A 23309-nucleotide genomic window follows, 5' to 3' on the forward strand; every position below is an offset into this window, starting at 1 on the left:
TGGTTTGACAGTGGATTTTCTCTGAAAGTAAAGAACATTGTTCTGTTGGCTTTTCATTCATTGTTGTATATTAAAATAAAAAATGTGTGGTTCTAAAAACAATGGTATGAATTGTTTTTAACATTTTGTGACAGTTAATTAAAATACAATAGTAAATTGTTTTAGAATTTGATGCCAAAGCAGCACTTTTCTGATTCTGTATTTTCAGTACAGATTTTTGTTGTATGTGTTATGTAGACTTTTTTGCTTTGTAATATCAGAAAGCCTGTAATTTATTTGCAGAATCCAGATCAGCTTTAGTTGTCAAATCTCCATCGACCTCTAATAAACAATTCCAGACGGGGCTGGGGAAATACCCAAGTCATCTGCATGTTATTAATTTAAAAATATAAAAATTCTACAGTTCACTCAGTTTATGTTCAAGTGAAAAAAACTATCATGGAATAGTGTAGGGAAGAAATGTTTCATGTTAATGGCTTTCATATTCTAAAAATGTCCGAAAATAAAGTTTTCTATAGCTTTCTAAGCGGGACCACCGAAAGTGAAAGTGAGCATTATATGTGCAGTACAAGGTCTATCGTGGTTTTAATGTGAACTGCTTTTGCTGTAATTCGGTTTACTTCCACAAGGTGGGAGTCACAAGGTTGAGCTCACTGGTGCCCAGCCTGCCAGAAGAAGGCGCTAAAGCGCAACAAGACCGAACAAGGTATGGCATTCGCATGGCATCTCTGTCCAACATCCACCAGTCCACCCAGAGAGGCACTGACACCATTTTGCCATGCCTCCTGTTGGGAAAGCACTGACATATTAAACCTAGTCCTGGTTTAAAAAATCGAGTTCCATTGTTCTTGATATTTTGGTCCAGGGCTAGGCTTAATCTGAGTCCATGAAACTGGCCGATAAACACACTTTGATGTTTCAAATGTTAATACAAAATCGTTTAAATGCTTACGGGAAAACCGACTCGAGTGCAACGTCTGCCACCACACTATGTACAATGCCATATTGATTGGAGGCGTGTCATCTGATGTCAGAGCCATTGATATTATAACCACTACACAATATGAAAAAATAAACGTTTTCATAAAATATAAATATTTTTAATGCAAACTATTATTGTTTTGTCTGTGTCTCTTCCTAATAAACATTCTTACGTTGGTTAAAAATATGCAAGTGGTTTTCAAATCTGGCCCTGGATCCTTGTTCCACTCATTGCAGCCCCCTATCAGGGACTTTCGTCAATGTCCTGATGTGAATACCGCTAATCTAGGCTGTGGCCAAAGAGTAATCGAGCTTTGGAAATATGTGTGTAAACGGGTTCTTGCTGGGATTCGTGTAGCGTCGTTAGCACGCGCATGTATAAACAGCTTTTTGTGGTGTTTTCTTCGTGCCCTCTAATTTCACAACACTAGTTTCGGCAGACGTATACAATATTTTTACCTCAGCCAAAGCAACTAAACACACCTACCACCTGTATAATGACGACAAACTGTGTAAATAGGACACCTCAATGGAAGACAACAATTATAGTCAGCAAATCACTAAAGGTAACACCGCAACGTCTACTACAGTACTAGCGAAGTTGCTACAGTAGCTTCTAATTGGGCAGACATTCACACTGTCGTGTGTTACTGTGCATCCTGATCCTAGACAGAAGTCAGCATTATTGAGAACTTTATTATTACAATTGACACAAAATGTTATATTTTAATATTTTAGATAACCTTAAATAATCTGAAATGTTTGGGAACAGAACCATGACACATCCAGGACACTTCTTGCGCAGGAGCATCGTCTCCGATTCTCAGACGCTGTGGCGTCTGGCTCCTTTGTTTTCCCTCAGTCAGGTAGGTAGTCATTAATTTATTACATTATTTGATTTATGCTTCAAAGGGAGCCTACAGTAGGTATTCCTATACTAGAGTTCCGCAGTATGCAACTTTTATGAGTTGTATCAAATTGCTGTGCCAAGAAGACCGTGACACAGTGCTACTTAACACCTGCTTTGGGGGCTGCTGCTAAACATACACTGACCCCTGTCCTGACATCAGATACCTTCCTTACTAATGAGGTCGTCGTTTCAAAGAAAGCTGATTTTCATTCCATGAAAAGAATGCAGAAAACGTCCCTCTGCTGTTGGTTTTGTTAGTGTCTCTGGTAACTAATTGTACGTTTTTGCCCCCATTGCAAATAAATCACATTAACCCAAGGCCTTTTTGTAAAACCAAAGTAGTGCTACATATGAATTTATATATGTGGGTTGTCCAGGTATTGCATTCCTTATTATAAACCCACAAGAACAACCAGAGAACCTTGGGGAAGCAGGAGTATATTTTGACAAGATCAAGGAGTTTGTGATGGTTCACCGCAATAGCTTCCTTCTCCTGCAAGCCCCTTTTTTTGGGAAGAAGGAACTGGACATCTTGTCTGGGATACAGTTCAGGTATAGTTATTTTATCTAATAGATCATTTTTTGTGAAGTCATGTTTCCAGCCACATTGATGTGTCAGTGCTGTGTTGCCACTGTGTGTAACTGAGAGATCCTGGGGTCTTTTGCAGATTCCTTGGCAGCAATCTCAGAGTTCTACCTGTACACAACAACACTGAGGTAGTCAAGGCAATGCTTACTATAGCCAGAGTAAGCATTAGATAAGACATCCATCCTAATACATGTTATATTGATTTGTATAATAATACTGGGAAAAATATACTTTGCTTTAGTTGATACAGATAAAAACAGATTAGAAAATTGTTTGTGTACAGTAGGTGATACAAATATTGTTTATGAAGATGTGCTGAATTTCAGTTTCAGTTTTTTCCAAATGTAGGATACTTATGTTAGGTTTATTTGATTAATGTATTGCGGGGACAATGCACATTAATTAACCAATTTTTTCCAGCTGTCTAAAATAGAACACTAAAGTTCAAGTTTTCCCCCCTGTGATAAACTGATTAGAGACTGATCTCTTCCAGGCCACAAGTAAGCCCCATGTGGACAGCATGCGGGATCGGATGTCTCAGGCCAGGGCCCACATCCTGGAGAGCAGCCCTGTGTGGGAGATGCTCAGGGACATTAAGCTGGGGTGAGCAGCACTGAGCAGCTGGTTCATAGTGGGGATCCCAGGTCCCGTCAAGTCTACCTTTCCATGAGAAAGAGAGTGACACTAATGGCAAATTTATACTAGGTCTGGCATCAGCTGTGTTCACAGTAGAGAACGACTTGAAATGGCATGTGTTATTCGCTACATCTTAAGCAGAATACTATTACTGTGAAGGTCCTAGTAAACTGAAAATGCAGGCAATTTGTGAAAAGGCTCATGCAAAAAAAGGAAACTTTTGATGTATTTATTCAGTAGCACAATAAAAAAAATCTTAATGAAGCAATGCTATTTGAATGACTCCGATCCATCTCTGTTAGACAGCAGTCCCGGTTTTTACTTTCTCCTCACATATCTCTTCAATATGGACCACAAGACTCTCCATCAGGTCAAAGGTCACCAGAGCACACTGTAGTACCTGTTAAGTCCCAAAAATGGCTATTATCAGTGCCAAATCAAATAATGTTACAGTCAATGTGATATGCAAGCAAAAACTGCTGTGGTAACTGGTACCGTGGCTTTAACTACCTGGTACTGCATCTCTGGGGTCATGTCAGAAACCTTCTCTTCTTTCACCCTCATCGTCTGTACTGGTGCACCTCTTGCATCTCTGGCTTCTATCAGCGGTCAATACATTTATTTGTGTACACGGCATGTTATACATATTACTAATCAGTATTCATAACATTTCATAAATGAAGTACAGTAGAGAGATGCACTTTCTTACCCTGTGCTTGAGCCTTCCTGTCCTCTCTCATGGTCTTAACCTCCCCTGCGTAGTATGCTCTGGAGAGTGCGAGACACACCCTCAGTACCTTCAGGTAGTCCTCTTTGATCTTACACAGCTCTGGCCATATACCTGACTGAACACAGGGTTAGACCATCATCATGCTGTCATGCTTAAGCATGTCAACTGACTATAGCAGCAAGGATCTATCTTTATTTAAAAAACAATTGTATCTGAAAGAATTTATAAAAGACTCACAGTGAGCGGCCAGTCCTTGTCTCGCATAAGCAGGTATCGTAACAGATTGAGAGACTCCATTACCCTATGGTAGAGATGAACAGAGAATACTATCTCATCTGATTTGGAATCCAGCACTGAAATAAACAACAGCCAGTGTATGTGTCTATTTAATTAAGTCTTATTTTTATAACAGGATGCAGGTCATAAATCAGTGATATTGTGTTGGCATGAGAGTTGATTGATCCGTGACATCTTGCTGACTAAATCTACACCATTGCTCGAAAGAAAGGGATTCTATGAAGGAAACCTGATCGTCATTGGAGGATAGATCTGTGCAGAAGACCCATGTCCCATCTGCCTTATGGTAGGCACCAGGTGCATGTGGCTAGAAAATGCAGCTCAATACTGCAATATTTATGATGACCAGATCAGGAAGGGGAATTCTGAAAGCCTGTCATTGGGTAGGCTTACCAATTAACAATATACATTTCAATTAAAGGGAGGGAGCAGGATTGCTTTCGACTAGTTTCATAAACACAGATTAAGCATAGTCCTAGAAAAAGTACACACAAGGCTCACTGATAGTGAATTGTTTTGGCCTGGGACTACTGTACTTGTAATTTATATCTTAGTAACTGGCCCTGTATTTCGGGAGGGGGAATATTCTACTTACCTGTCCATACTGTGCAGCAGGTCTGTTTCTGGGCCCCGTGGGAAACACAGAACCTGTCTCAGCAAGGGAACAACCTGGATCCCCACAAACCATTCACTCTCTCTACCTGACTGGACACACAAGGGCAGAACACAATTACAGTTTGCACAGTAGACTCCTTGTCTAATTCAATTCAGTGTAATTTCTTGCCTGATTATCACCGTTCATCCTGCTATATCTTACCTTCAAGGAGAGCGCAATCTGATTTTTGATGTTTTTTATAATGTAACCCTCTACTCCAGCATGGCGACTGGTTTTCATCATACACCTATGTTAAAATATGTAAAGATGATCTTCTCTGTAATACCATACTCTATACATCTTATAAATCCATCTATTGCGGTCATCCAAGTATACAGTAGCCTCACCTGAAGAATATGTGCTTAGCCTCAGGTCCCAATTTATCTATGTATAGCTGGAACACTTTTATCGCTTTTCTTCTCTGGTAACAGGAAAAGGTAGTTATCACACCCGAAATGGTTTCTTTTAGAACAGTCGAAATGAATAATTAGTTTTATGCGTGCATATATTCTTACTTACCAAATGCTGAATTGGACACACTGTCAGGATCTGCACCATGTGCTGTGTGTTTTTAACCAAAAACAGAACATAAATCCCATTGTTTTTACATCTGACACACAAGCATCTTTTTAGCTGCTGTAGCCACCAGACTCACCTGTGGAACTCTGTAAAATGACTTCAGGTCCAGCAGCTCAACTTGGAGGCTGTTATTCTCCACTTTCTCCAGACATGTTGTATATAATTCCTGAGTGATAGAGAATAGAGAAGAATAACTATACCTACTACTCATATAATTCACTGAAAATGTAATTTTGAAGATTTGATGTCTGTACTTACCAGGCCTTTGAGTAGGAATGATTCGTCTTTTCTAATTTAGACGGAAACAACTTTTTAGAAGGACATAAACTGTATATCTTAAACATAGTTTTTAGTATCATGTCAGAATGGGACAGCTTTGACAGCACAACATACCTACTTAGCAAGATGTCAATATATTCCATGTTACATTGCAGAACAAACACAGGGCTGAAACAATAAACAAATAATTAATACTATGTTGAGGTTTGCCATATTACACAGTATCTTTACTAAGGTTTATTTTCTCAGAACTTTTTCACTGTATGTCACCTGAAAACCATAGGAAAGTTTTCAATGGTGATGAGCTGGACAAATAGCAGGTATGCCAGGCAAGCCCGTGACTCCAGGGCTTTAACGCTGTCCGTCTGGAGGTCCGACTCTTCTTTGGTCTTCAAAGCCTTGTAGAACAGGAGTCTTGGGAGAGGTTCATGAATGGCTGGCAGCATTGCCTATGATCGGAAACACAATGCTGTCTCTTTTAACTATGTTCATGTTCAGATTGTCTCTGTAAGGTTGATTTATTCCTTTAGCAAAAGCCATGGGGTGACTTACCAGTATGACTTTAGCAAAGTGCCAGAGTTGAGACTGTTGATTGATGTCTATAGACTGGTCTAACTGTGCTTGAAGGAGTGGCTCCCTTAAGCTCCCCATGCAGCTAGAGGGAATATCAATAATAATCTTATACATACGTTTTTTTTAAGGTTTTTAATTTTCAAATACCCCCCCCGATCATTAACCTGCCTGAGGACTGAATCTTGGAAAACCAGCTCCTTCAAGCTACTTTTATATTCAAACAAGCACAAAGACAGACACCTACAACTTGAGCAGCTCAGTCTTCAGCTGATTGTCTGAAGCAGTGTCTCCATCCCTGCCGCTGCACGTCCTCTTCACCTCCTCCACGAACGGCTCCACAAACCGGACCAGGGCGGAGCAGCAGCTGCACAGACCGTGCGTGTCCTCCGCCTCCTGCTCCTTGGTGTAAGGCACTGGCAGCCGGGAAACCTGTTTTTGTAGGGCCACCAGCGTCAGACCTACCCAGGGGGCTTTCTGCTCACCCAGCCGCAGCAGCACTAGGAGAGACGGGGAGACATTTACCGACACAGAGAGGAGCCCGCTGAGGCAAGAATGCGTCATTAAGTCAGTGATGTATGTATGGGTTGTATGAACGCCATTCTGATTTGTTTTTGGGGGGGACTACATTAACAATGCATCTTTGAAGAGTAGAAGGTCATCAAGATGAAGATACTGTGCATTTCCAGTAGAGGGCAGGTAACACCACCCTCTGCGCAGGGACTCAACAGTGTAAGGTTTTAGCTGTTTGTAACTAGCTGGTCAGTATTACCTGTCTGAAGATGCGGGGCCATAAGTTTGATGGTAACGACAATAAGGTCTGGATGAAGGTCGTCTACTTGACCGAGCAAAATAAGCATGAGTTCCGTTGGGCTGCATGTCTGAGTGAGAAGAGTTACACATCCCTGTTAACTCTAATGCTTTGCTGTGTATCTGTTCCCTGTTGAGCCTTGTGCCAGGCACTTCTGTTAAGTAGATAGTTCTGGCTTACCTTGGCCAGATGTGTGATGACAGCGTGACAGGTCAAGGAGTTGTTTCTCAGTACCTCGGCCACCAGGGGCGCCAGGAGGCCACAGCCCATAGACTCCACTATGCCCTGTGTCAGATAAGAAGGGGCAATGCTTTTCAAATATAATACATTTTGTGTCCTCTCTAATTGAAAGAAAGCTGCAGCTGATGATAGATAACATCTGCACAAGTGTACTGTATCGCTCTCTTGCAGATGACCACTTCGCTGACCAATACATTTTTGTTGACATCCTTGCAAAGTATAAACCCCTGAGATTTTAGTTCAAGTCTGAGCCTAAAAATACATGAATTAAGAATTCCATGTTTTCTTTTTAGAACAAATATTCCTTCAAAAGAGATTTAAAAAAGGCCACAGATTTCTCATTTGTGAGTCAATATAATTTTGTCCAGACAGAAACCCTCTGAGGCTCTGAAAAACATAGAAACCCCCCCCGACATATGCTCATGTAAGTGTAGAGCGTGGAGGACAGAGAGGCGTGGGGAGGTGGGACATCCACGGGCACTTAGAGAAGAGACTTTACAAACAGGGTTACCACCAGTGGAGCGGGAAATCTGACTGGATATCGGCTGGTTCAGTCCCCACACCTTCAGGTCAACAGGCCAACAACAAACTCTGAGTAGAGGAAGAGTGGCTATCATTATTATGTATGAGTGCCAAAGGGTACCCATTGCCTTACTCGAGCCCTGGTCAAAATTAGCACACCCTGTAGGAAATAGTGGTCTGTTTGGGATGCACTTGTAATTTCATGTAGTTTCATGGTGGCGATGTCCTATACTGTTAGCTTTAAGAGTGGACTTGCAGTTGTTGTCCGAGTGGAGACCTGCGTGTGGCTGTGCCTGGCTTCAGTGCTGTCAGCCTCTGGGGCGTATGATAGATCTACTCATCAATACTTCTGTGTTTTACCCACACACATTTCAAGTTTTATTTGTATACGAACAAGAGACACAAGTTAGGGATCATTCACTGAAACACTAAATTCCCTCATGACAATTATGCTTATCAGGTGGCGAGGATGTTTTAATTGTGCAGTAGTGATACACTATTAATAAAAAGGATTTGGGTATCAGCAGTTATGAAGTGTGTTCAGCTTTTAATGGCGATTATAATGTCTGTATGAATTCAAATGTAGATAACAATTACAGTTACGTTTAGGTATTAACTTGAGAGTGATTATGTTGGGGGTTCATGTTTTGGATGGGGTTAAAATAGAAAGTGACAATACCAGTAAGTGTAGACATTCATTTTAAGTTGTTAATTTAAAGCTTAGAGATAACAGAATGTTTGCATTTGCATTGTAATTTCAGACATTGTCCTGGTATTTGCATTGTAATTTCAGACATTGTCCTGGTATTTGCATTGTAATTTCAGACATGGTTCTAGTATTTGCATTGTAATTTCAGACATGGTTCTAGTATTTGCACTGTAATTTCAGACATGGTTCTAGTATTTGCATTGTATTTTCAGACATGGTTCTAGTATTTGCATTGTAATTTCAGACATGGTTCTAGTATTTGCATTGTAATTTCAGGCATGGTCCTAGTATTTGCATTGTAATTTCAGACATGGTCCTAGTATTTGCATTGTAATTTCAGACATGGTCCTAGTATTTTCATTAGTAGAGGAATAAGTGTTTCACCATAGCAGCTTCTGTGGTCAAAATAGGAATTATCTAGTGGAAACCAGGGCAAGTAACCAATGTGGGAATCGCTCAGTCATTTCCTGGTTGCTACAATTCTGCGGTTTGCTTAACTTCAGTTTATGGGATAAAAACTATTAAGTCACTGCCCTGCATGATTGCAATCAGGAGATTGCATGATAGCAATCAAGTAAATGCATGGTACTTTCTTAGGGGTTTGGCTAACCACAGATGATGTTGTCCAACAGTATTTCTTAGTGGAGGTCTACCTTGTGGGTCGGGTGCCTGCCCAATCAGTTGTGGTTGCAACGCACTTCTAGGTTTCGGCAGAAATGTCCTGGTTAAGTGAGGAATGTGATAAACAAAAAGTAGGGCGACATTGTGTAATGTGCATAAGACGACACTTTCCTGAGCCCACTGGGAGTTGCTGCAATGAGGTATGGCCATAATCAAGCATTGAGCATACACAATTTGAAGGGGATAAAATCACCTGCTCTAAAAATATATCTATATAAAGAAAATGGATTTCTGCATTTACCTGGTTCTTCTCATCCTGAATGAAATCCAACAGTTTTGATGTATCGCCCTGTTTGATACAGGTCAAGCCAGCATTCTGGAACAGTTCTTGGTCCTCTGGCCTCAAACCACCTTCCACAACAGCCTTTCGCTGTAAAGATTCAAGATGTCAACTGAGACTACTCAGTACCAGCTAGTTCAAAATAGGTTCTGACAGTATTATGTATCTAATGAATCATATTATGATATAGTTAAGTATACAAGTATTATTGTTAATGTAGCTCAATCTTAACATTATTTTACAAGCCACTGTTAGCATGTTAGCTTACCCATCTCTGGATGACATCTTGCAACTGATCAGCCATCCTCCTTGTTTGTCCTGACAAGCAATCCTTGGGGGGAGGTCTGAAAAATTATTTTGAATATTCGAATTCCAGAAGTACTATTAATATGTAACCAACTGCCAAGAAGTACACAAGATAGATACTGATGCAGTTTAAAATGTGTAGTGGTAGCGGTGGATTGCTCAGATCCCTTGGTAAACCTCTTAGCAAACCGAATGTGCCTGAGATGTAATAGGATTAAACCAGTGCTGCATGATAATGGCAGACAATAGAAGTGTCTGGAATGCTCTGACTGAGTAGTGAGTCTCAGACAACCCTAAATCACTCAAAATGACTGAGTTGTGGTGGGCTGGGTTTGTCTCTGTGTCTTTATAAGGATCCATTGATATAGATGTGAAGTTCCTCTTGAACATCTAATGCATTACAGACATTGTGACCTAAAAGGGCCGGAGCTGAGCTGTAATGGACTGAGCTGTAATATAAGGTCAGCTTGCTTCCACAGACAGATCAACAGCTGTAGCTTGTTGTGTGGCAGCTTTCCTTGGTCCTGATTTAAGAGACATAGCTAGAGCGAGCCAGAAGACTGTTTGAACGATAGGATTTAGGCAGCAGCTGCTGGTTAGGATAGGTTTGCTCTGGGTATTGGTCCATGATGAAAGCAAACCTCTAAACAAAAGCCATGAGCAAATACACAAGCGGACAGGAAGCCGGGCCTCTGTGTGCTGTGTTGACTCTGATTTCGTTTTTTAATTGGAGGCTGATGATTTTCCTGATGTGAGTTTGTTTCCTCCTCTACTGTAGGTCAAACTGCATACAACAGAAAATAATAATCCTGTAGGTCTAAAATATCTCTGGAGACGAGAGAGAGGTGAATGTTTGGTCCAAAATTAGTGACATTTTTTAAAACATAACATGCATTCTTTAACATGTGGACAAATATTCGTAAAAATATAAGGTGTTGCATAATGGAGAAAATGGAGGGTCATGTTGGCTGTAACTGGAAAAGGAAGTTACTGCCATCACTCACCCTTGTTACCATCTTGATTTTACTGAACTTTAGGCTGCAGCTCTTATGGTTTATCATGGTATTATTGATTGTTCTTTGCTGATAACAGTGATCAACATAGTGTCCTCAACAATTATTGGCACCCTAGATGAATATGCAAAGGTGCCATTGTTGTTTATCAGTTTGATCTTAAACTCAAAATGTATTTGAGTAAAAAATATTCTAGAAGTAATAATGCTTTTCAAAAACATGGTGCCACACTGACACCCTGAAAAATCTTATGAACCAAATCTTGTTGATGTATAGTAATGTTAATATTTTACGTTTTGAGTCTTTGTGAATTTTTAAGTGGTCATCCTCAACCACCTGTTTCACTGGGGTATAAATATAGAAAATCTGGATCTGTGTATTTGGATCTCCAAATACACCCGAAAATCTTTCATGGATCAGAGGTTTGCGTTTTTGCAATAAACACCTAAATCCCATTGAAAACATGTGGGGTGAGCTGATGACGAGAGTCCACAAGTAAGGGCCAAGGACTCTGAAGTTGTCTGCATGGTAAACAAACCCCTTGCTATGTGTTCTCCCACCTTATCAGCCATAGGAGACAACTCTGAGCTGTTATTTCTGTGAATGAAGTATGACATATTTACAAAGGATGGACATGTTTATGTAAACAAAACAAAAATCGTCATGAAAACATATTCCACTGGTGTGCCAAGCATGAAGGTCATAACTGCTGTCTAGGATCAAAGGTCATGTCAGAGGTTCAGTTCACTATGAATGCAAAATAACATAAAACCACATTTCCATTAATGAAAGAAAATGTCATGCCCTTTTTCTCAGTTCTACCCTATTTGCTGTTCCAGTTATTTGCGTGGCTGGGGAAAGTTGTAGACGACGTGCTGTAGCTATAAATACATGATGTATCGTATATCGTTATAAAATCCTATACCAAAGCCTTACCACAGACAACCATGATAATGCATTGGGTCAACTGCTTCACTTGGGATTTTGACAATAAAGACTAAGAATACTTTTGTAAAGTGGTGCCAAATTATATATTATTTGCATTGAAATGCAATCCTTTTGCTTGGTGTCTTCCTACTTCTGAAGACAACATGTACTGACACTAGATTTGTTCTCTTTTCCAAAGAGGAAAATCAGCTCAACTTCACATTAATATTGCATTGTGCCTTTGTAAAAAGGCGGACTGTTTTCAGCTTCAAGCCCAGGACCAAACTCTACCTCTAGAGGCCACTGTTTTCGCAATGTCAGCTTGGGGCTTTCAAGTGGAGCCTAGCCATAAGGCATGCAATGAATAAGATGAATGCAGCTTTTGATTACAAAAAATCTGTTGGTACAGTGGTTTGAAGAGCTTGATTAGTTTAAGCAGAGTTCATGAGAGCCTTTGAGGATTTTATTTATGACCCGTTTATAGAACAGTTGGTAGAGCATGAGTCTGGGCTGCCAGGGTTATGGGTTTCCATGGGGGGGCCAGTATAAAAATGTGTGCACATTCAATGGTAAGTTGCTCTGAATAAGAGTGTCTGTGATGTAAATGTAAAAGGCCAAATGATCATGGAGCTCAAAGAGTGTTATGGAGGGGACAGATTGTCTTCCCATAGTGCATCCTGGTGACGTGTGTTCTTCAGGTAAGCAATGCATACCACGTGATGTAAAAGAAAATGTGATTCATCAGACCAGGCCAGTTTCTTCCATTGCTCCGTGGTCCAGTTCTGATGCTCAGTTGCCCAATGTAGGCGCTTTTGGCAGTGGTCACAGGGGTCAGCATGGGCAACCTGACTGATCTGCGGCTACGCAGCCCCATACGCAACAAACTGCGATGCACTGTGTGTTCTGACACCTTTCTATCAGTACCAGCGTTAACCTTTTCAGCAATTTGAGCTACAGTAGCTCGTCTGTTGGATCGGACCACACGGGCCAGCCTTCGCTCCCCATGTGCATCAATGACACTTGGCCATGACCCTGTCGCCAGTTCACCGCTTTTCCTTCCTTGGACCACTTTCGATTGGTACTGACCACTGCAGACCGGGAACACCCCACAAGGGCTGCAGTTTTGGAGATGCTCTCACCCAGTCATCTAGCCATCCCAATTTGGGCTTTGTCAAAGTTGCTCAGACCCTTACGCTTGTCCATTTTTTCCTGCTTCTAACACATCAACTTTGAGGACAGAATGTTCACTTGCGCCCTAATATATCCCACCCACTGACAATGAGATTATCAGTGTTATTCACACCACCTGTCAGTGTTCATAATGTTATGGCTGTGTATATGCACCAATATGTTTTATTTTTTATTGTTCTACGTTTTCTCTACGTTTTCATTCGTGTATATCCATCCTACTTCTTAGCACAACAAAAATAATACAGAAATATTACTTAACGTATCCACTGTATTGGTAGTTGATTAAATACACATATTTAACAAAACTGTTAATATCATTCATATTTTTATATTAACCAACTGTGTTATTGAAAACATTATTATTGCGGTACATCATGTGGTCCCAGGAAATGAGACAGATTATCTGTCTTGTAAAGTGTCCTTATACGATGGCCTAGGTTTGGTTGCCATGGCTGTATAATGTGTATACTCCTTACAGTTCGCATTCTTCCCAGATGACAATGGGCCAGCAAGAGGAAAGCGATCTAGGCAGGCAGTGTCTCTGGCAGTACCGTGACTCTACCGTTCCCCCTCTGGCATGGTCTGAAACATTAATGATCACCAGGAGAATGTGATCTGCCTGGCCACCACTACTCACAGCCCTCCTCCACCAGCTCCTCTACCAGTTACAACCCTCTCTCCTCCCAACCCCACTGCTTCACGAAGGAGCCAGTGGATGGGAATGGCCATGGGCCAGGTTGAGCGCTACTTCAATATTGTCTAATTTAACTAACTATGAATGGCTACTGATACATTGAAACGTTTTGGAACGCACACATGGTCTATTGCATATATTAGTAATTTATATATTATTCAAGACACAATATTAGCACACGTGCTCAAAGGGGGGGGGGGGGGGTCGACCTAGTGGACCAGAAAGGGAACACATCGAGCAGACTGAAGGTGGCAGAGAGATGTCTTTGATGGGTGAAATAGAAATTCTAACACTTGAGCAAGCACTTAAACGGATAGTTTTTTTTTTTCCTTTTAAAGGCTAAAAGCCTCCATCACTTCCAACCGTAACAGTGGAAACACAAATACAGTGTGTCAGCATTTCTAACCAGTGGGATGGAGAGAGCGAGAGGGGGGATGACAAAATTGCTTTGACAGTCGGTTCACATGTAACATCGCAGATTCATCCACCTCAGGGAGTTGCTGGGGAGACGGGACTATGTCGCCGGGGGTAACCATGCCGAAGTTGCCGTGCATGCTATATCAGAGAGAGGCTCAGAGTGTGGGCCGTGTCTGTGAATCGAGGCAAACAGTGGATTATTGATCACAGCCAGACAGGGTGTCGGTCTCAGAGACACAGCACCCTGACAGCAGTGTGTCTACCCCTGTCTATTAAAGGTACCCTTTCTGTCTGTATTGATTGGCGGAACAACTCAACACTGGTAATTGTCATCAAAATGCCGATTTACAAACAGGCGAGCAGAGCAGGCTGGCGAGGAAGCATGGTACAGTGGCAGTCAGTATGGATCTGTTGGTGTGTGTTACCCCCAGCGGCCTGGGAACAACAGCCCGACAAGGCAGATGCTAGCGTCCAGGAAATAGTGAGGCCTGCTTCATCGTCCAGGCCTTTGTCCCTGTGCCTTCGGGAGCTGTCACCTCCTCTACTCTGCTGGTTGCAGCACAATTAAGACCTGTTGAAAGATGTGCAGAGAGGGGCCAGACAACATGCGCGCCACGGCACGGTAGCCTTCACCAAAGTACACAGAAATGAGCACAAACACACTTAGAGCTGTGCTCCGCTCCCTCACAGGGCCACAGCCCCTCCCTTCAATTGTTTGGTATGTGCTGTGTAGGGGACAAAGCTTTTACAAAATGGGGCCACAGAGGGTCAGGATATTCCCTTTGAGACTTGGAGCTCCATTAACTCAGCCCACCACGCTATCTTTCGTTATACCTGTCAAAACTGGCCCTGCCCTTCAAAGCCTATTCCTGAAATGTATCCTGGCAGTCTCAAAGTATTCTTCACATACATTTAAAAATGTAAGTTGACACACCCCTTGTAGATTCTTTGCATTAAAAAAAGTTCCTACCCATTAAATTACATACTTGACATTTACAAAATCTTAAATTGAAAAAGATATGCTAACAGTAAAGTGCATGTTTGTTTAGACAAATTCCAGATACTACAATACACAAGTATCTAATCCCAAGTCTGTTGAAAATACAGAAGATCAGTAACATTAAATAATCCTCAGTTACTAGCCTGTATGTGTCAGTGTAAAGATTATAGGCTGTGTTAAAAATCAATCCATGTCAAAACATCCATTGAGTTTACAATAAAGTGGTTTGTTAATAAGCCAAAAATAATAATACTTGTACAAAGTTGGTATAATCTTCAAAATTATTTACAGGGGTAATGGTTGCCAAAGTTATTAGTATTAACTCTGGGGGGACACATTGTACGTGCACATTTTGGAAAGCACAAGAAAGCAGTTCATATTAAATTGGTGAACCCTTTTGATTCGTGAGAAAATGTGGTCTATGGGTTAATACTTGACTACAGGGAACTCGGCTACTTTTGTGATGCAACTTACACTGTCACACAACAACTATACAGTAGAATATCTAGAGAGAACAGACATTTACTTTGTGGCAATTTCTACACATATTAGGTAATCTCTGATAAAAAGGAACTACAAAGCTAAAGAGGAAACTGTAAGATTCCTGCTAATTTACTCTGTGGTCAATACTTCTTTAGGTAAAAGCATTCTCAGATCGAATTAGAACCACTATCAATCTAAAAACCAAATCAAGGCCAGCATATCAGACGAATATCTGTGTTTAAAATCAGACACAGCAGATCAGTCTTGACCAGCTACAGTAAACAGTCACTAAAGTGGGTCTGGGGACCTGAGGGAGAGAACCTAAACATTTCAGTTTTTCTTTACAAGCGTCAGATGAGAGGGGGATGTTTTCAGGCAGACAGAGGCAGTGGCAGAGGCCCCTTGGGTCCCACTCCTTCACACTGAGTTGGGCTGAGGGTAGGATGGCTGGTAAATGGTCCACTCACTCTGTTCTCCAAGGTCACTGTGGAGAGAATAAGGAGAGAGGGGGCGGGGGTCTTCATGGGAGTGTATGCTGGACAGAAGATGCTCTTATAAACGCACCATTTTAACAGTGTGGTACACATCCATATCACTGTAATTAGATGGCACATTGTCAATATGAAGTGACATGTAATGGTGAGAAATGAAAAGATCCCTCTGGATGTGTCCATGTCTTATGACACTGCATAGACATCAGCTGTTAAAAAGAAGTGCTGCAAACTCCAACACTAATGTCACGGCTAAGCTGCCGTCAAAGTCCAGGCAAAACCATAATTTAACCGGAGTATTGATCTTTTGAAAGTAGGGGCTGGAGAAGTTCTTGCGTTAATGTGACTGATGCAGTACGTATTTATCTGAATACTTAACACATCGGTGATTAAAGATCTAACAAAAAGTTAGATCTATAATCACTTATCCAGTTCTTCCGAACAAGGGAATTGTTGCACGCTTGTATCTGCTCAGTAACAAAAGAAATATGTTTAGTTAGTCATGCAAGCTAACCAACATGCTGAAAGCTATGTACACATTTAGATGGCACAGGAAGGATTCAATTGGACGAGCTAAACAAATGGATGTACATCTAAAGTAGGCGGCATATTGTATACAAGGTTGGAATTGTGTGCACGTATGTGTGTGTGTGTGTGTGTGAGAGGGGAAGTAAATGTTATAGAAGGTGTCTGAGGGAGAGAGTCTTGGTCTGTGTATGAAGTAATTTTTACAGTAAAGGGGGTTACAGTGTTTCCTGGTTATTAGAAAGATTTTCTTGCTCTCTCTTATTTAAATGAAGAAAAAAAAAAGTACTTTCATATTCACAATGGCCGTCTCCAGGCCTAGGCTTAATCTGTGTCAGTGAAACCATCACCTAAATTATATTGAGTGACACATTTTGGGGTTCTGAATTCCAGCACTTTGGACTTGAAATGATCCAAATGTGTCAACATTACTTTGAAGGTAATTCCATCTATGTAGAAATAGGACTGAGAGATGGTTTTGTGGACACATAAGATCAAGCTCATTGGACATTTTCCATTTAGCCTGATCTTTTAGTCCCCAACTTGGCTTCATTTCGACAATTGGCTTCACAGCTGTTTTTTGTAGGCAGGTGAACTTATTTGTGTTGTAAGGGCATACACCAGTGTTGTCAAAGTCTAGATTATTTTTATATTTTGAATGTACTGCTGATGTATGACCACATGAAAGAAAAACACTAAGGGCTGGTTTAGAGAAAAGTGTGAGTAAAAATGAATCAAAAGTATTATGCCTCTTCTGTGAAACATGGGGGAGGTTGTGTTAAACATGACTACTCAAATGTGCGTCATGTTAAAATGTATGACACTTGCTGTTATTTCTGAATGGTTTATCTAACACGGATGAGGATTTCCTGAAATTAAAGCTGACAATGTACACTTTTTAATCTCATAGTCATTTTATCATTTCAAGTTGAAACTGCTGGAATCCTGAGCCAAATAACAATGTGACTAACCAAATAAGTTCACTGTATATGATTATTAGCCATTTTACCTCACTGGCAGTTGTTAAGCACAGTGCTGAATACACATTAGAGGTTCTACATTGCTGGATATTGTTTTTAAATCATCAATTTATGGAAATATGTGAATGGGTCATTTTAACATGAAATATCATTTTGCATGATGGTTTTGGTATCCATACACCACAATACATACTCATGGTACACCAGACTGCTTTATACCTTCTTAACACCTTCTTCGACCTGCTTAATTTAGAAAGTATTTATTAGTTCAAACACACATGAACATTGCATAAAATAATAATTCAGTGTACAAAAATGTAATTACCTACAGTCTTTTCGAAACAAGGCCATGTCTCATGTACAAGAAGACCGGGCGACGTGCAAGAGACTTTACTGTTGTTTTTAATTTAGCTTATTAGGATTGTTTGTTATGCTCAGAGGTGAGCTAGATGTTTTTATTCCATTAGTGAACCCAGCAACGGGCCCTTGTAGTGAATAAAGCACATCTTTTCAGTTCCTTCTGTATACCGCAATTGGTTTCCTGTCTCATCTTTTTCTTCATCCTTGTTTATACCCCTAAAATAAACGATGTTTTTGCAAAATAGGCGTTTGGATTTCCATTTTGGTGTGAAATGAAGCTGCTTCTACTCGTCACTACACCACTGGATGAATCTATTAGCTGGTCAGGTTACACAGTTGTTTTCTTGTTATTCTGCCTATTAAATATGGATGGCTATGTGATAGCACTGACCTAAGATATGCCTGTCCTGCAACACTGCTGTTGTGCCCCACATGCCTTCAGCTTCTTTAAGCCTAATCTCAATAGCGGGATTATGTAAGAGTCTGTGCACGTGGGTGACTCAATAAAATAAATGTATTATAGAATATATAAAGAAATATGGAATATATATAATAATATGCATATATTTTCAAACAACAGTTTCTGTGCCAATTCATTCAAGAAAGTAAGCAATGCATAACTGCATTACAATCACCGACTCACAGTTGCAACGTCATTGTTTGCATTTTCAACAGTACAATCAAAGGAGGGATTTTGATGACCAGAAAATGCATTCCTATTTACATTGTACAGTCGTGCTCTAAAGTTTGCATACCCTTGGAGAATTGGTAATATATGTACCATTTGTAAAGAAAAAATGAATGAGCAGGCAAAACACATTGTCTTTTATTTCTTATGGGATTCACATTCAACTGTAGATCATAACAGAAAGGCACAATCATAAAACAAAACAGGGCAATAAAGAACAAAATGAACTGACCCCTGTTCCAAAGTCTGCAAAAACTTAGTTCTTAATACTGTTTATTGCCCCCTTTAGCATCAATGACAGTGTGCAGTCTTTTGTAATAGTTGTCTATGAGGCCTCAAATTCTAACAGGTGATATAGTGAGGAGGGTATATCTGCAGACCACAAGTCGGGGGCATAACTTAATATGCACTAATATTACCAGAGAGTTGAGAAGGAGTAAGGTTCTTTGATATTACTGTACTGAAATCGTAGCCAGCTAGCTAGGCTATGTTTACTGCACCAGCCGGTGTTCACCCAGCTATGAACTGAGACTTGATAAGTCATATTTGACAAGAGCTACCACCTTCTAACCCTGAAAAACAACGGCAGCCTAGTGATTCCATCACAAGGCCCAGTGAAGGTTTGATTTTATTATCTTGTTTATTTTTATTCTTTTAATCTTTGTATGTTAAGGTTGCTTTGTTCTTATTTTCTCTGTTTTGTAAAGTGTCTTTGAGCACTGTGTAAAGCGCTATATAAATATAATGTATTTTTTTAAATTATTATTTTAATATGGTGCTGAGAGCTGCAGAGAGGGTGATCCGCCAAGCTTCACCAATGCAGGCTCCTAAGGTGTCGACAGTCACACACATAGCCCGGGACGAGATTGAAACGGAGGATGTTTTTCTGCTTGGGGAACACAATGAGGAGACACAGTTTGGCATCGACAACCATCATTCTGACTTGTTGTCATTGGTTGTGTTTCTCAAAAAAAGGCTGCACCACATTGCCAAACTCACCTCTCTTGAACTGCAGAAAAGGAGCACGGGGAAGAAGCTCTGCAAAACTGTCCTCTTTCAGGGGTTTTAGAGCATGGTTGGTTCCCCGACAATTCAAGACTTTAATCCTAAATTCCGGCATCCCAAAACTAATTCCAAGCTTTTTATCTGTACTTTAACCTTACTCATCACACATAGTATCTTTATGTCATATCTGTCATCATTCTGACAAGATTAACACTGAAACTGAAAGCAATGGCTTAAAACTGCTTGGAAACAGTGGTCTGTCACATTATAAGTGAATACTGCTGTAAGTGTTGGTGGGTCTGTAAATACCTCTGTTTGTTTGTGTTTCATGAACTCTAGCATCATAGTGTGTGTCTCCAGGAATCCAAATGTTGGTCTCCTTTGCCTTACACTGGGTTTGTGAGCTTATGTATAGTGAAGTTTATCTTTACATTATGTCCTTGTGATTGTGATTGTCTTAACCCTGGGTTCTGTAAAGCACTTTGTAACTGTGTTTTCAAAATTGCTACATTAATTAAGTTTGCAGACTTTTCAAGGGAGTTTCTACAAAGTAAATGTGCAGTTTAAATAAAAACTGTCACTTTTCATTTCATCCTGCTCTTTTAGACAGAGTACTGGAATCCGTGTGTGTATGTTGGGAGGGGGGCTGCGAAATGAAAGAGAGAGAGAGAGAGAGAGAGAGAGAGAGAGAGAAAATATATATATATATGACTTTACTGCCACTATTTACACATTAGGTGTTTCAATCAGAACTGAAAATGTCCCTGTTTTTCTCCCTTTTTGGGGATTATGTTCCCAGTTTTGATCTCGGACGTCTGGTCATTTTATATCATATATCAGAATATTCTATTACTGTAAAGCTCACTATGAATATTAAAATACGCTGAACCATGTGTCCTGTATCATAGCTACATGTATGACTTGAAAATCAATAAGGTATTCACTGAGGTATGATTAAATAAATGCACTGACAGCTCATTTCACCTGCCAAAACAGATTACACTGAGTGGAGCGGCTGACCGGTCCAAGATGGCGGCCCCACGGCTCGTCAGCGCCAGTAGGCAGTAGCGGTTGATGCGGCGTCTACTCTGTATTATGTCTATGGATGCAACAACGCCCACCTAGTGCGACATAATTAAGTTAGCAAAGGCTAAGAAACTAGGCTAAATGCTACCAGTATGCTACTCTGCGTTGCTAGTGGTTGCTAGCTGCCGGTTGGTAGCCAGTCACCATAACGTTACCAGCTTACACTTGAGGCAAGTTAACCTGAAACTATACAACAAAACTTAAATGCTTCAGCGTTTTTTAATATATAAATGTGGTAATTCTGCAACTTTAGATTTTGTCGAGATGATAGACTGTAAAAAATAGGTTGAGACTTGCAGATTAAATATTAGATTTTCACATAACTTTAGTTATGAGCATAGACTGTATGGTTATGAGTCATTTATTTGGATTTCACTTGATTATACCATACCATACCATATTCTTCCGCTTATCCGGGGCCGGGTCGCGGGGGCAGCAGTCTAAGCAGGGATGCCCAGACTTCCCTCTCCCCAGACACTTCCTCTAGCCACTTGATTATAACGACTGGATTTAGCTGACGTGATAGCAGACAGGACAAACCGCTAGGAGTGACAGCACCAGCACCACACCTGCCACTCAATAGGCTGCGACCCCTAATTACAAGACTTAATATAATTTAAACGGATGAGATGTAAAAAAAAATGATATACACCAAAACCATTTTTTTAACCAGGCAGTAAAAACATGTTTATTTCTGCAGTAAAGTTGGGCATTTTGCCATAGAGGTCTATGGAGATTGCTCCCTTTTGCAGCCTGCCTCAAGTGGCCATTCGATGTATTGCAGTTTATGGCACTTCCGGGTAGGCTTGATTTTGCCCCTTGGTTATAACTAGCAAAAGATGCATGATGCACCTGTCACTATATGCAAGCAGGCAAGATGCATGTATTTTTTAGCTTCATATACACTTTTTTGTCATTATTTAGAAATTTAAACAAAATAATAATTTGTCATGGTCCTCTTCTATGCAGTGGTGTAAAAAGTAAAAATTATAAGAATTTGGCTGTGTTCGCCAGTTTTGGGAAGTTGCTAAGGGTGAGCTAAATTACATAAACAGAGTTCATAACTATCAATTGACCTTAATTGATAATTTACACTCTTCCTTTTTATTTTATTGATCACTGGTTTGTTTTGAACTCCCTTTACCTGGTTACGTACAGTGGGGAGAACAAGTATTTGATACAGTGCTGATTTTGCAGGTTTTCCTACTTACAAAGCCTATAGAGGTCTGTAATTTTTATCATAGGTGCACTTCAACTGTGAGAGACGGAATCCAAAACAAAAATCCAGAAGATCACATTGTATGATTTTTTAATAATTAATTTGCATTTTATTGCATGACATAAGTATTTGATCACCTACCAACCAGTAAGAATTCCGGCTCTCACAGACCTGTTAGTTTTTCTTTAAGAAGCCCTCCTGTTCTCCACACATGACCTGTATTAACTGCACCTGTTTGAACTCGTTACCTGTATAAAAGACACCTGTCCACACACTCAATCAGACTCCAACCTCTCCACAATGGCCAAGACCAGAGAGCTGTGTAAGGACATCAGAGATAAAATTGTAGACCTACACAAGGCTGGGATGGGCTACAGGACAATAGGCAAGCAGCTTGGTGAGAAGGCAACAACTGTTGGCGCAATTATTCGAAAATGGAAAAAGTTCAAGGTGACGGTCAATCTCCCACTTTCTGGGGCTCCATTTAAGATCTCACTTCGTGGGGCATCAATGATCATGAGGAAGGTGAGGGATCAGCCCAGAACTACACGGCAGGACCTGGTTAATGACCTGAAGAGAGCTGGGACCACAGTCTCAAAGAAAACCATTAGTAACACATTACGCCGTCATGGATTAAAATCCTGCCCCGCACGCAAGGTCCCCCTGCTCAAGCCAGCGCATGTCCAGGCCCGTCTGAAGTTTGCCAATGACCTTCTGGATGATCCATAGGAGGAATGGGAGAAGGTCATGTGGTCTGATGAGACAAAAATAGAGCTTTTTGGTCTAAACTCCACTTGCCATGTTTGGAGGAAGAAGAAGGATGAGTACAACCCCAAGAACACCATCCCAACCATGGAGCATGGAGGTGGAAACATCATTCTTTGTGGATGCTTTTCTGCAAAGGGGACAGGACGACTGCACCGTATTGAGGGGAGGATGGATGGGACCATGTATTGCGAGATCTTGGCCAACAACCTCCTTCCCTCAGTAAGAGCATTGAAGATGGGTCATGGCTGGGTCTTCCAGCATGACAACGACTTGAAACACACAGCCAGGGCAACTAAGGAGTGGCTCCGTAAGAAGCATCTCAAGGTCCTGGAGTGGCCTAGCCAGTCTCCAGACCTGAATCCAATAGAAAATCTTTGGAGGGAGTTGAATGTCAGTATTGCCCAGTGACAGCCCCGAAACCTGAAGGATCTGGAGAAGGTCTGTATGGAGGAGTGGGCCAAAATCCCTGCTGCAGTGTGTGCAAACCTGGTCAAGAACTACAGGAAATGTATGATCTCTGTAATTGCAAACAAAGGTTTCTGTACCAAATATTAAGTTCTGCTTTTCTGATGTATCAATTACTTATGTCATGCAATGTGATTCTATGTGATTGTTGTGATCTTTCATTTCTGTTGCCAAGATGCGTTGTTGACCTAGGGGATGCTGTTGCCAACACGGGCCTCACCT

At 40.8% G+C, this 23309-nt stretch overlaps 2 protein-coding genes across 3 annotated transcripts; one reads left to right on the forward strand and one right to left on the reverse strand.

The window, feature by feature from the left end:
- The first annotated feature begins 1265 nt into the window (after positions 1 to 1265).
- On the forward strand, positions 1266 to 3327 carry LOC105011771 (uncharacterized protein C1orf146 homolog). 2 transcript variants are annotated; one of them, XM_010872087.3, is made up of 5 exons: positions 1266 to 1547; positions 1754 to 1847; positions 2269 to 2443; positions 2560 to 2608; positions 2974 to 3327. In XM_010872087.3, the coding sequence occupies exons 1-5, from the start codon at positions 1479 to 1481 to the stop codon at positions 3085 to 3087; spliced, it is 501 nt and encodes a 166-aa protein (XP_010870389.1). In that variant the 5' UTR covers positions 1266 to 1478; the 3' UTR covers positions 3088 to 3327. The 2 variants fall into 2 exon arrangements, with proteins under 2 accessions (XP_010870389.1, XP_010870388.1); XM_010872086.3 differs by having other exon boundaries at positions 2560 to 2638; positions 2974 to 3324.
- A 4-nt stretch (positions 3328 to 3331) lies between these two features.
- LOC105011777 (glomulin) lies at positions 3332 to 9983 on the reverse strand. Its single transcript, XM_010872099.3, has 18 exons — positions 9738 to 9983; positions 9431 to 9559; positions 7218 to 7322; positions 6999 to 7107; positions 6474 to 6726; positions 6209 to 6311; positions 5927 to 6105; positions 5771 to 5824; positions 5636 to 5666; positions 5454 to 5543; positions 5318 to 5359; positions 5146 to 5219; positions 4961 to 5045; positions 4739 to 4848; positions 4084 to 4147; positions 3826 to 3961; positions 3627 to 3715; positions 3332 to 3516 (listed from the first exon to the last, which is right to left on the reverse strand). The coding sequence occupies exons 1-18, from the start codon at positions 9771 to 9773 to the stop codon at positions 3415 to 3417; spliced, it is 1791 nt and encodes a 596-aa protein (XP_010870401.1). The 5' UTR covers positions 9774 to 9983; the 3' UTR covers positions 3332 to 3414.
- Positions 9984 to 23309: the final 13326 nt, after the last annotated feature.

The sequence above is a fragment of the Esox lucius genome, chromosome 8, assembly GCF_011004845.1.
Source record: "Esox lucius isolate fEsoLuc1 chromosome 8, fEsoLuc1.pri, whole genome shotgun sequence".
Lineage (NCBI taxonomy): Eukaryota > Metazoa > Chordata > Actinopteri > Esociformes > Esocidae > Esox > Esox lucius.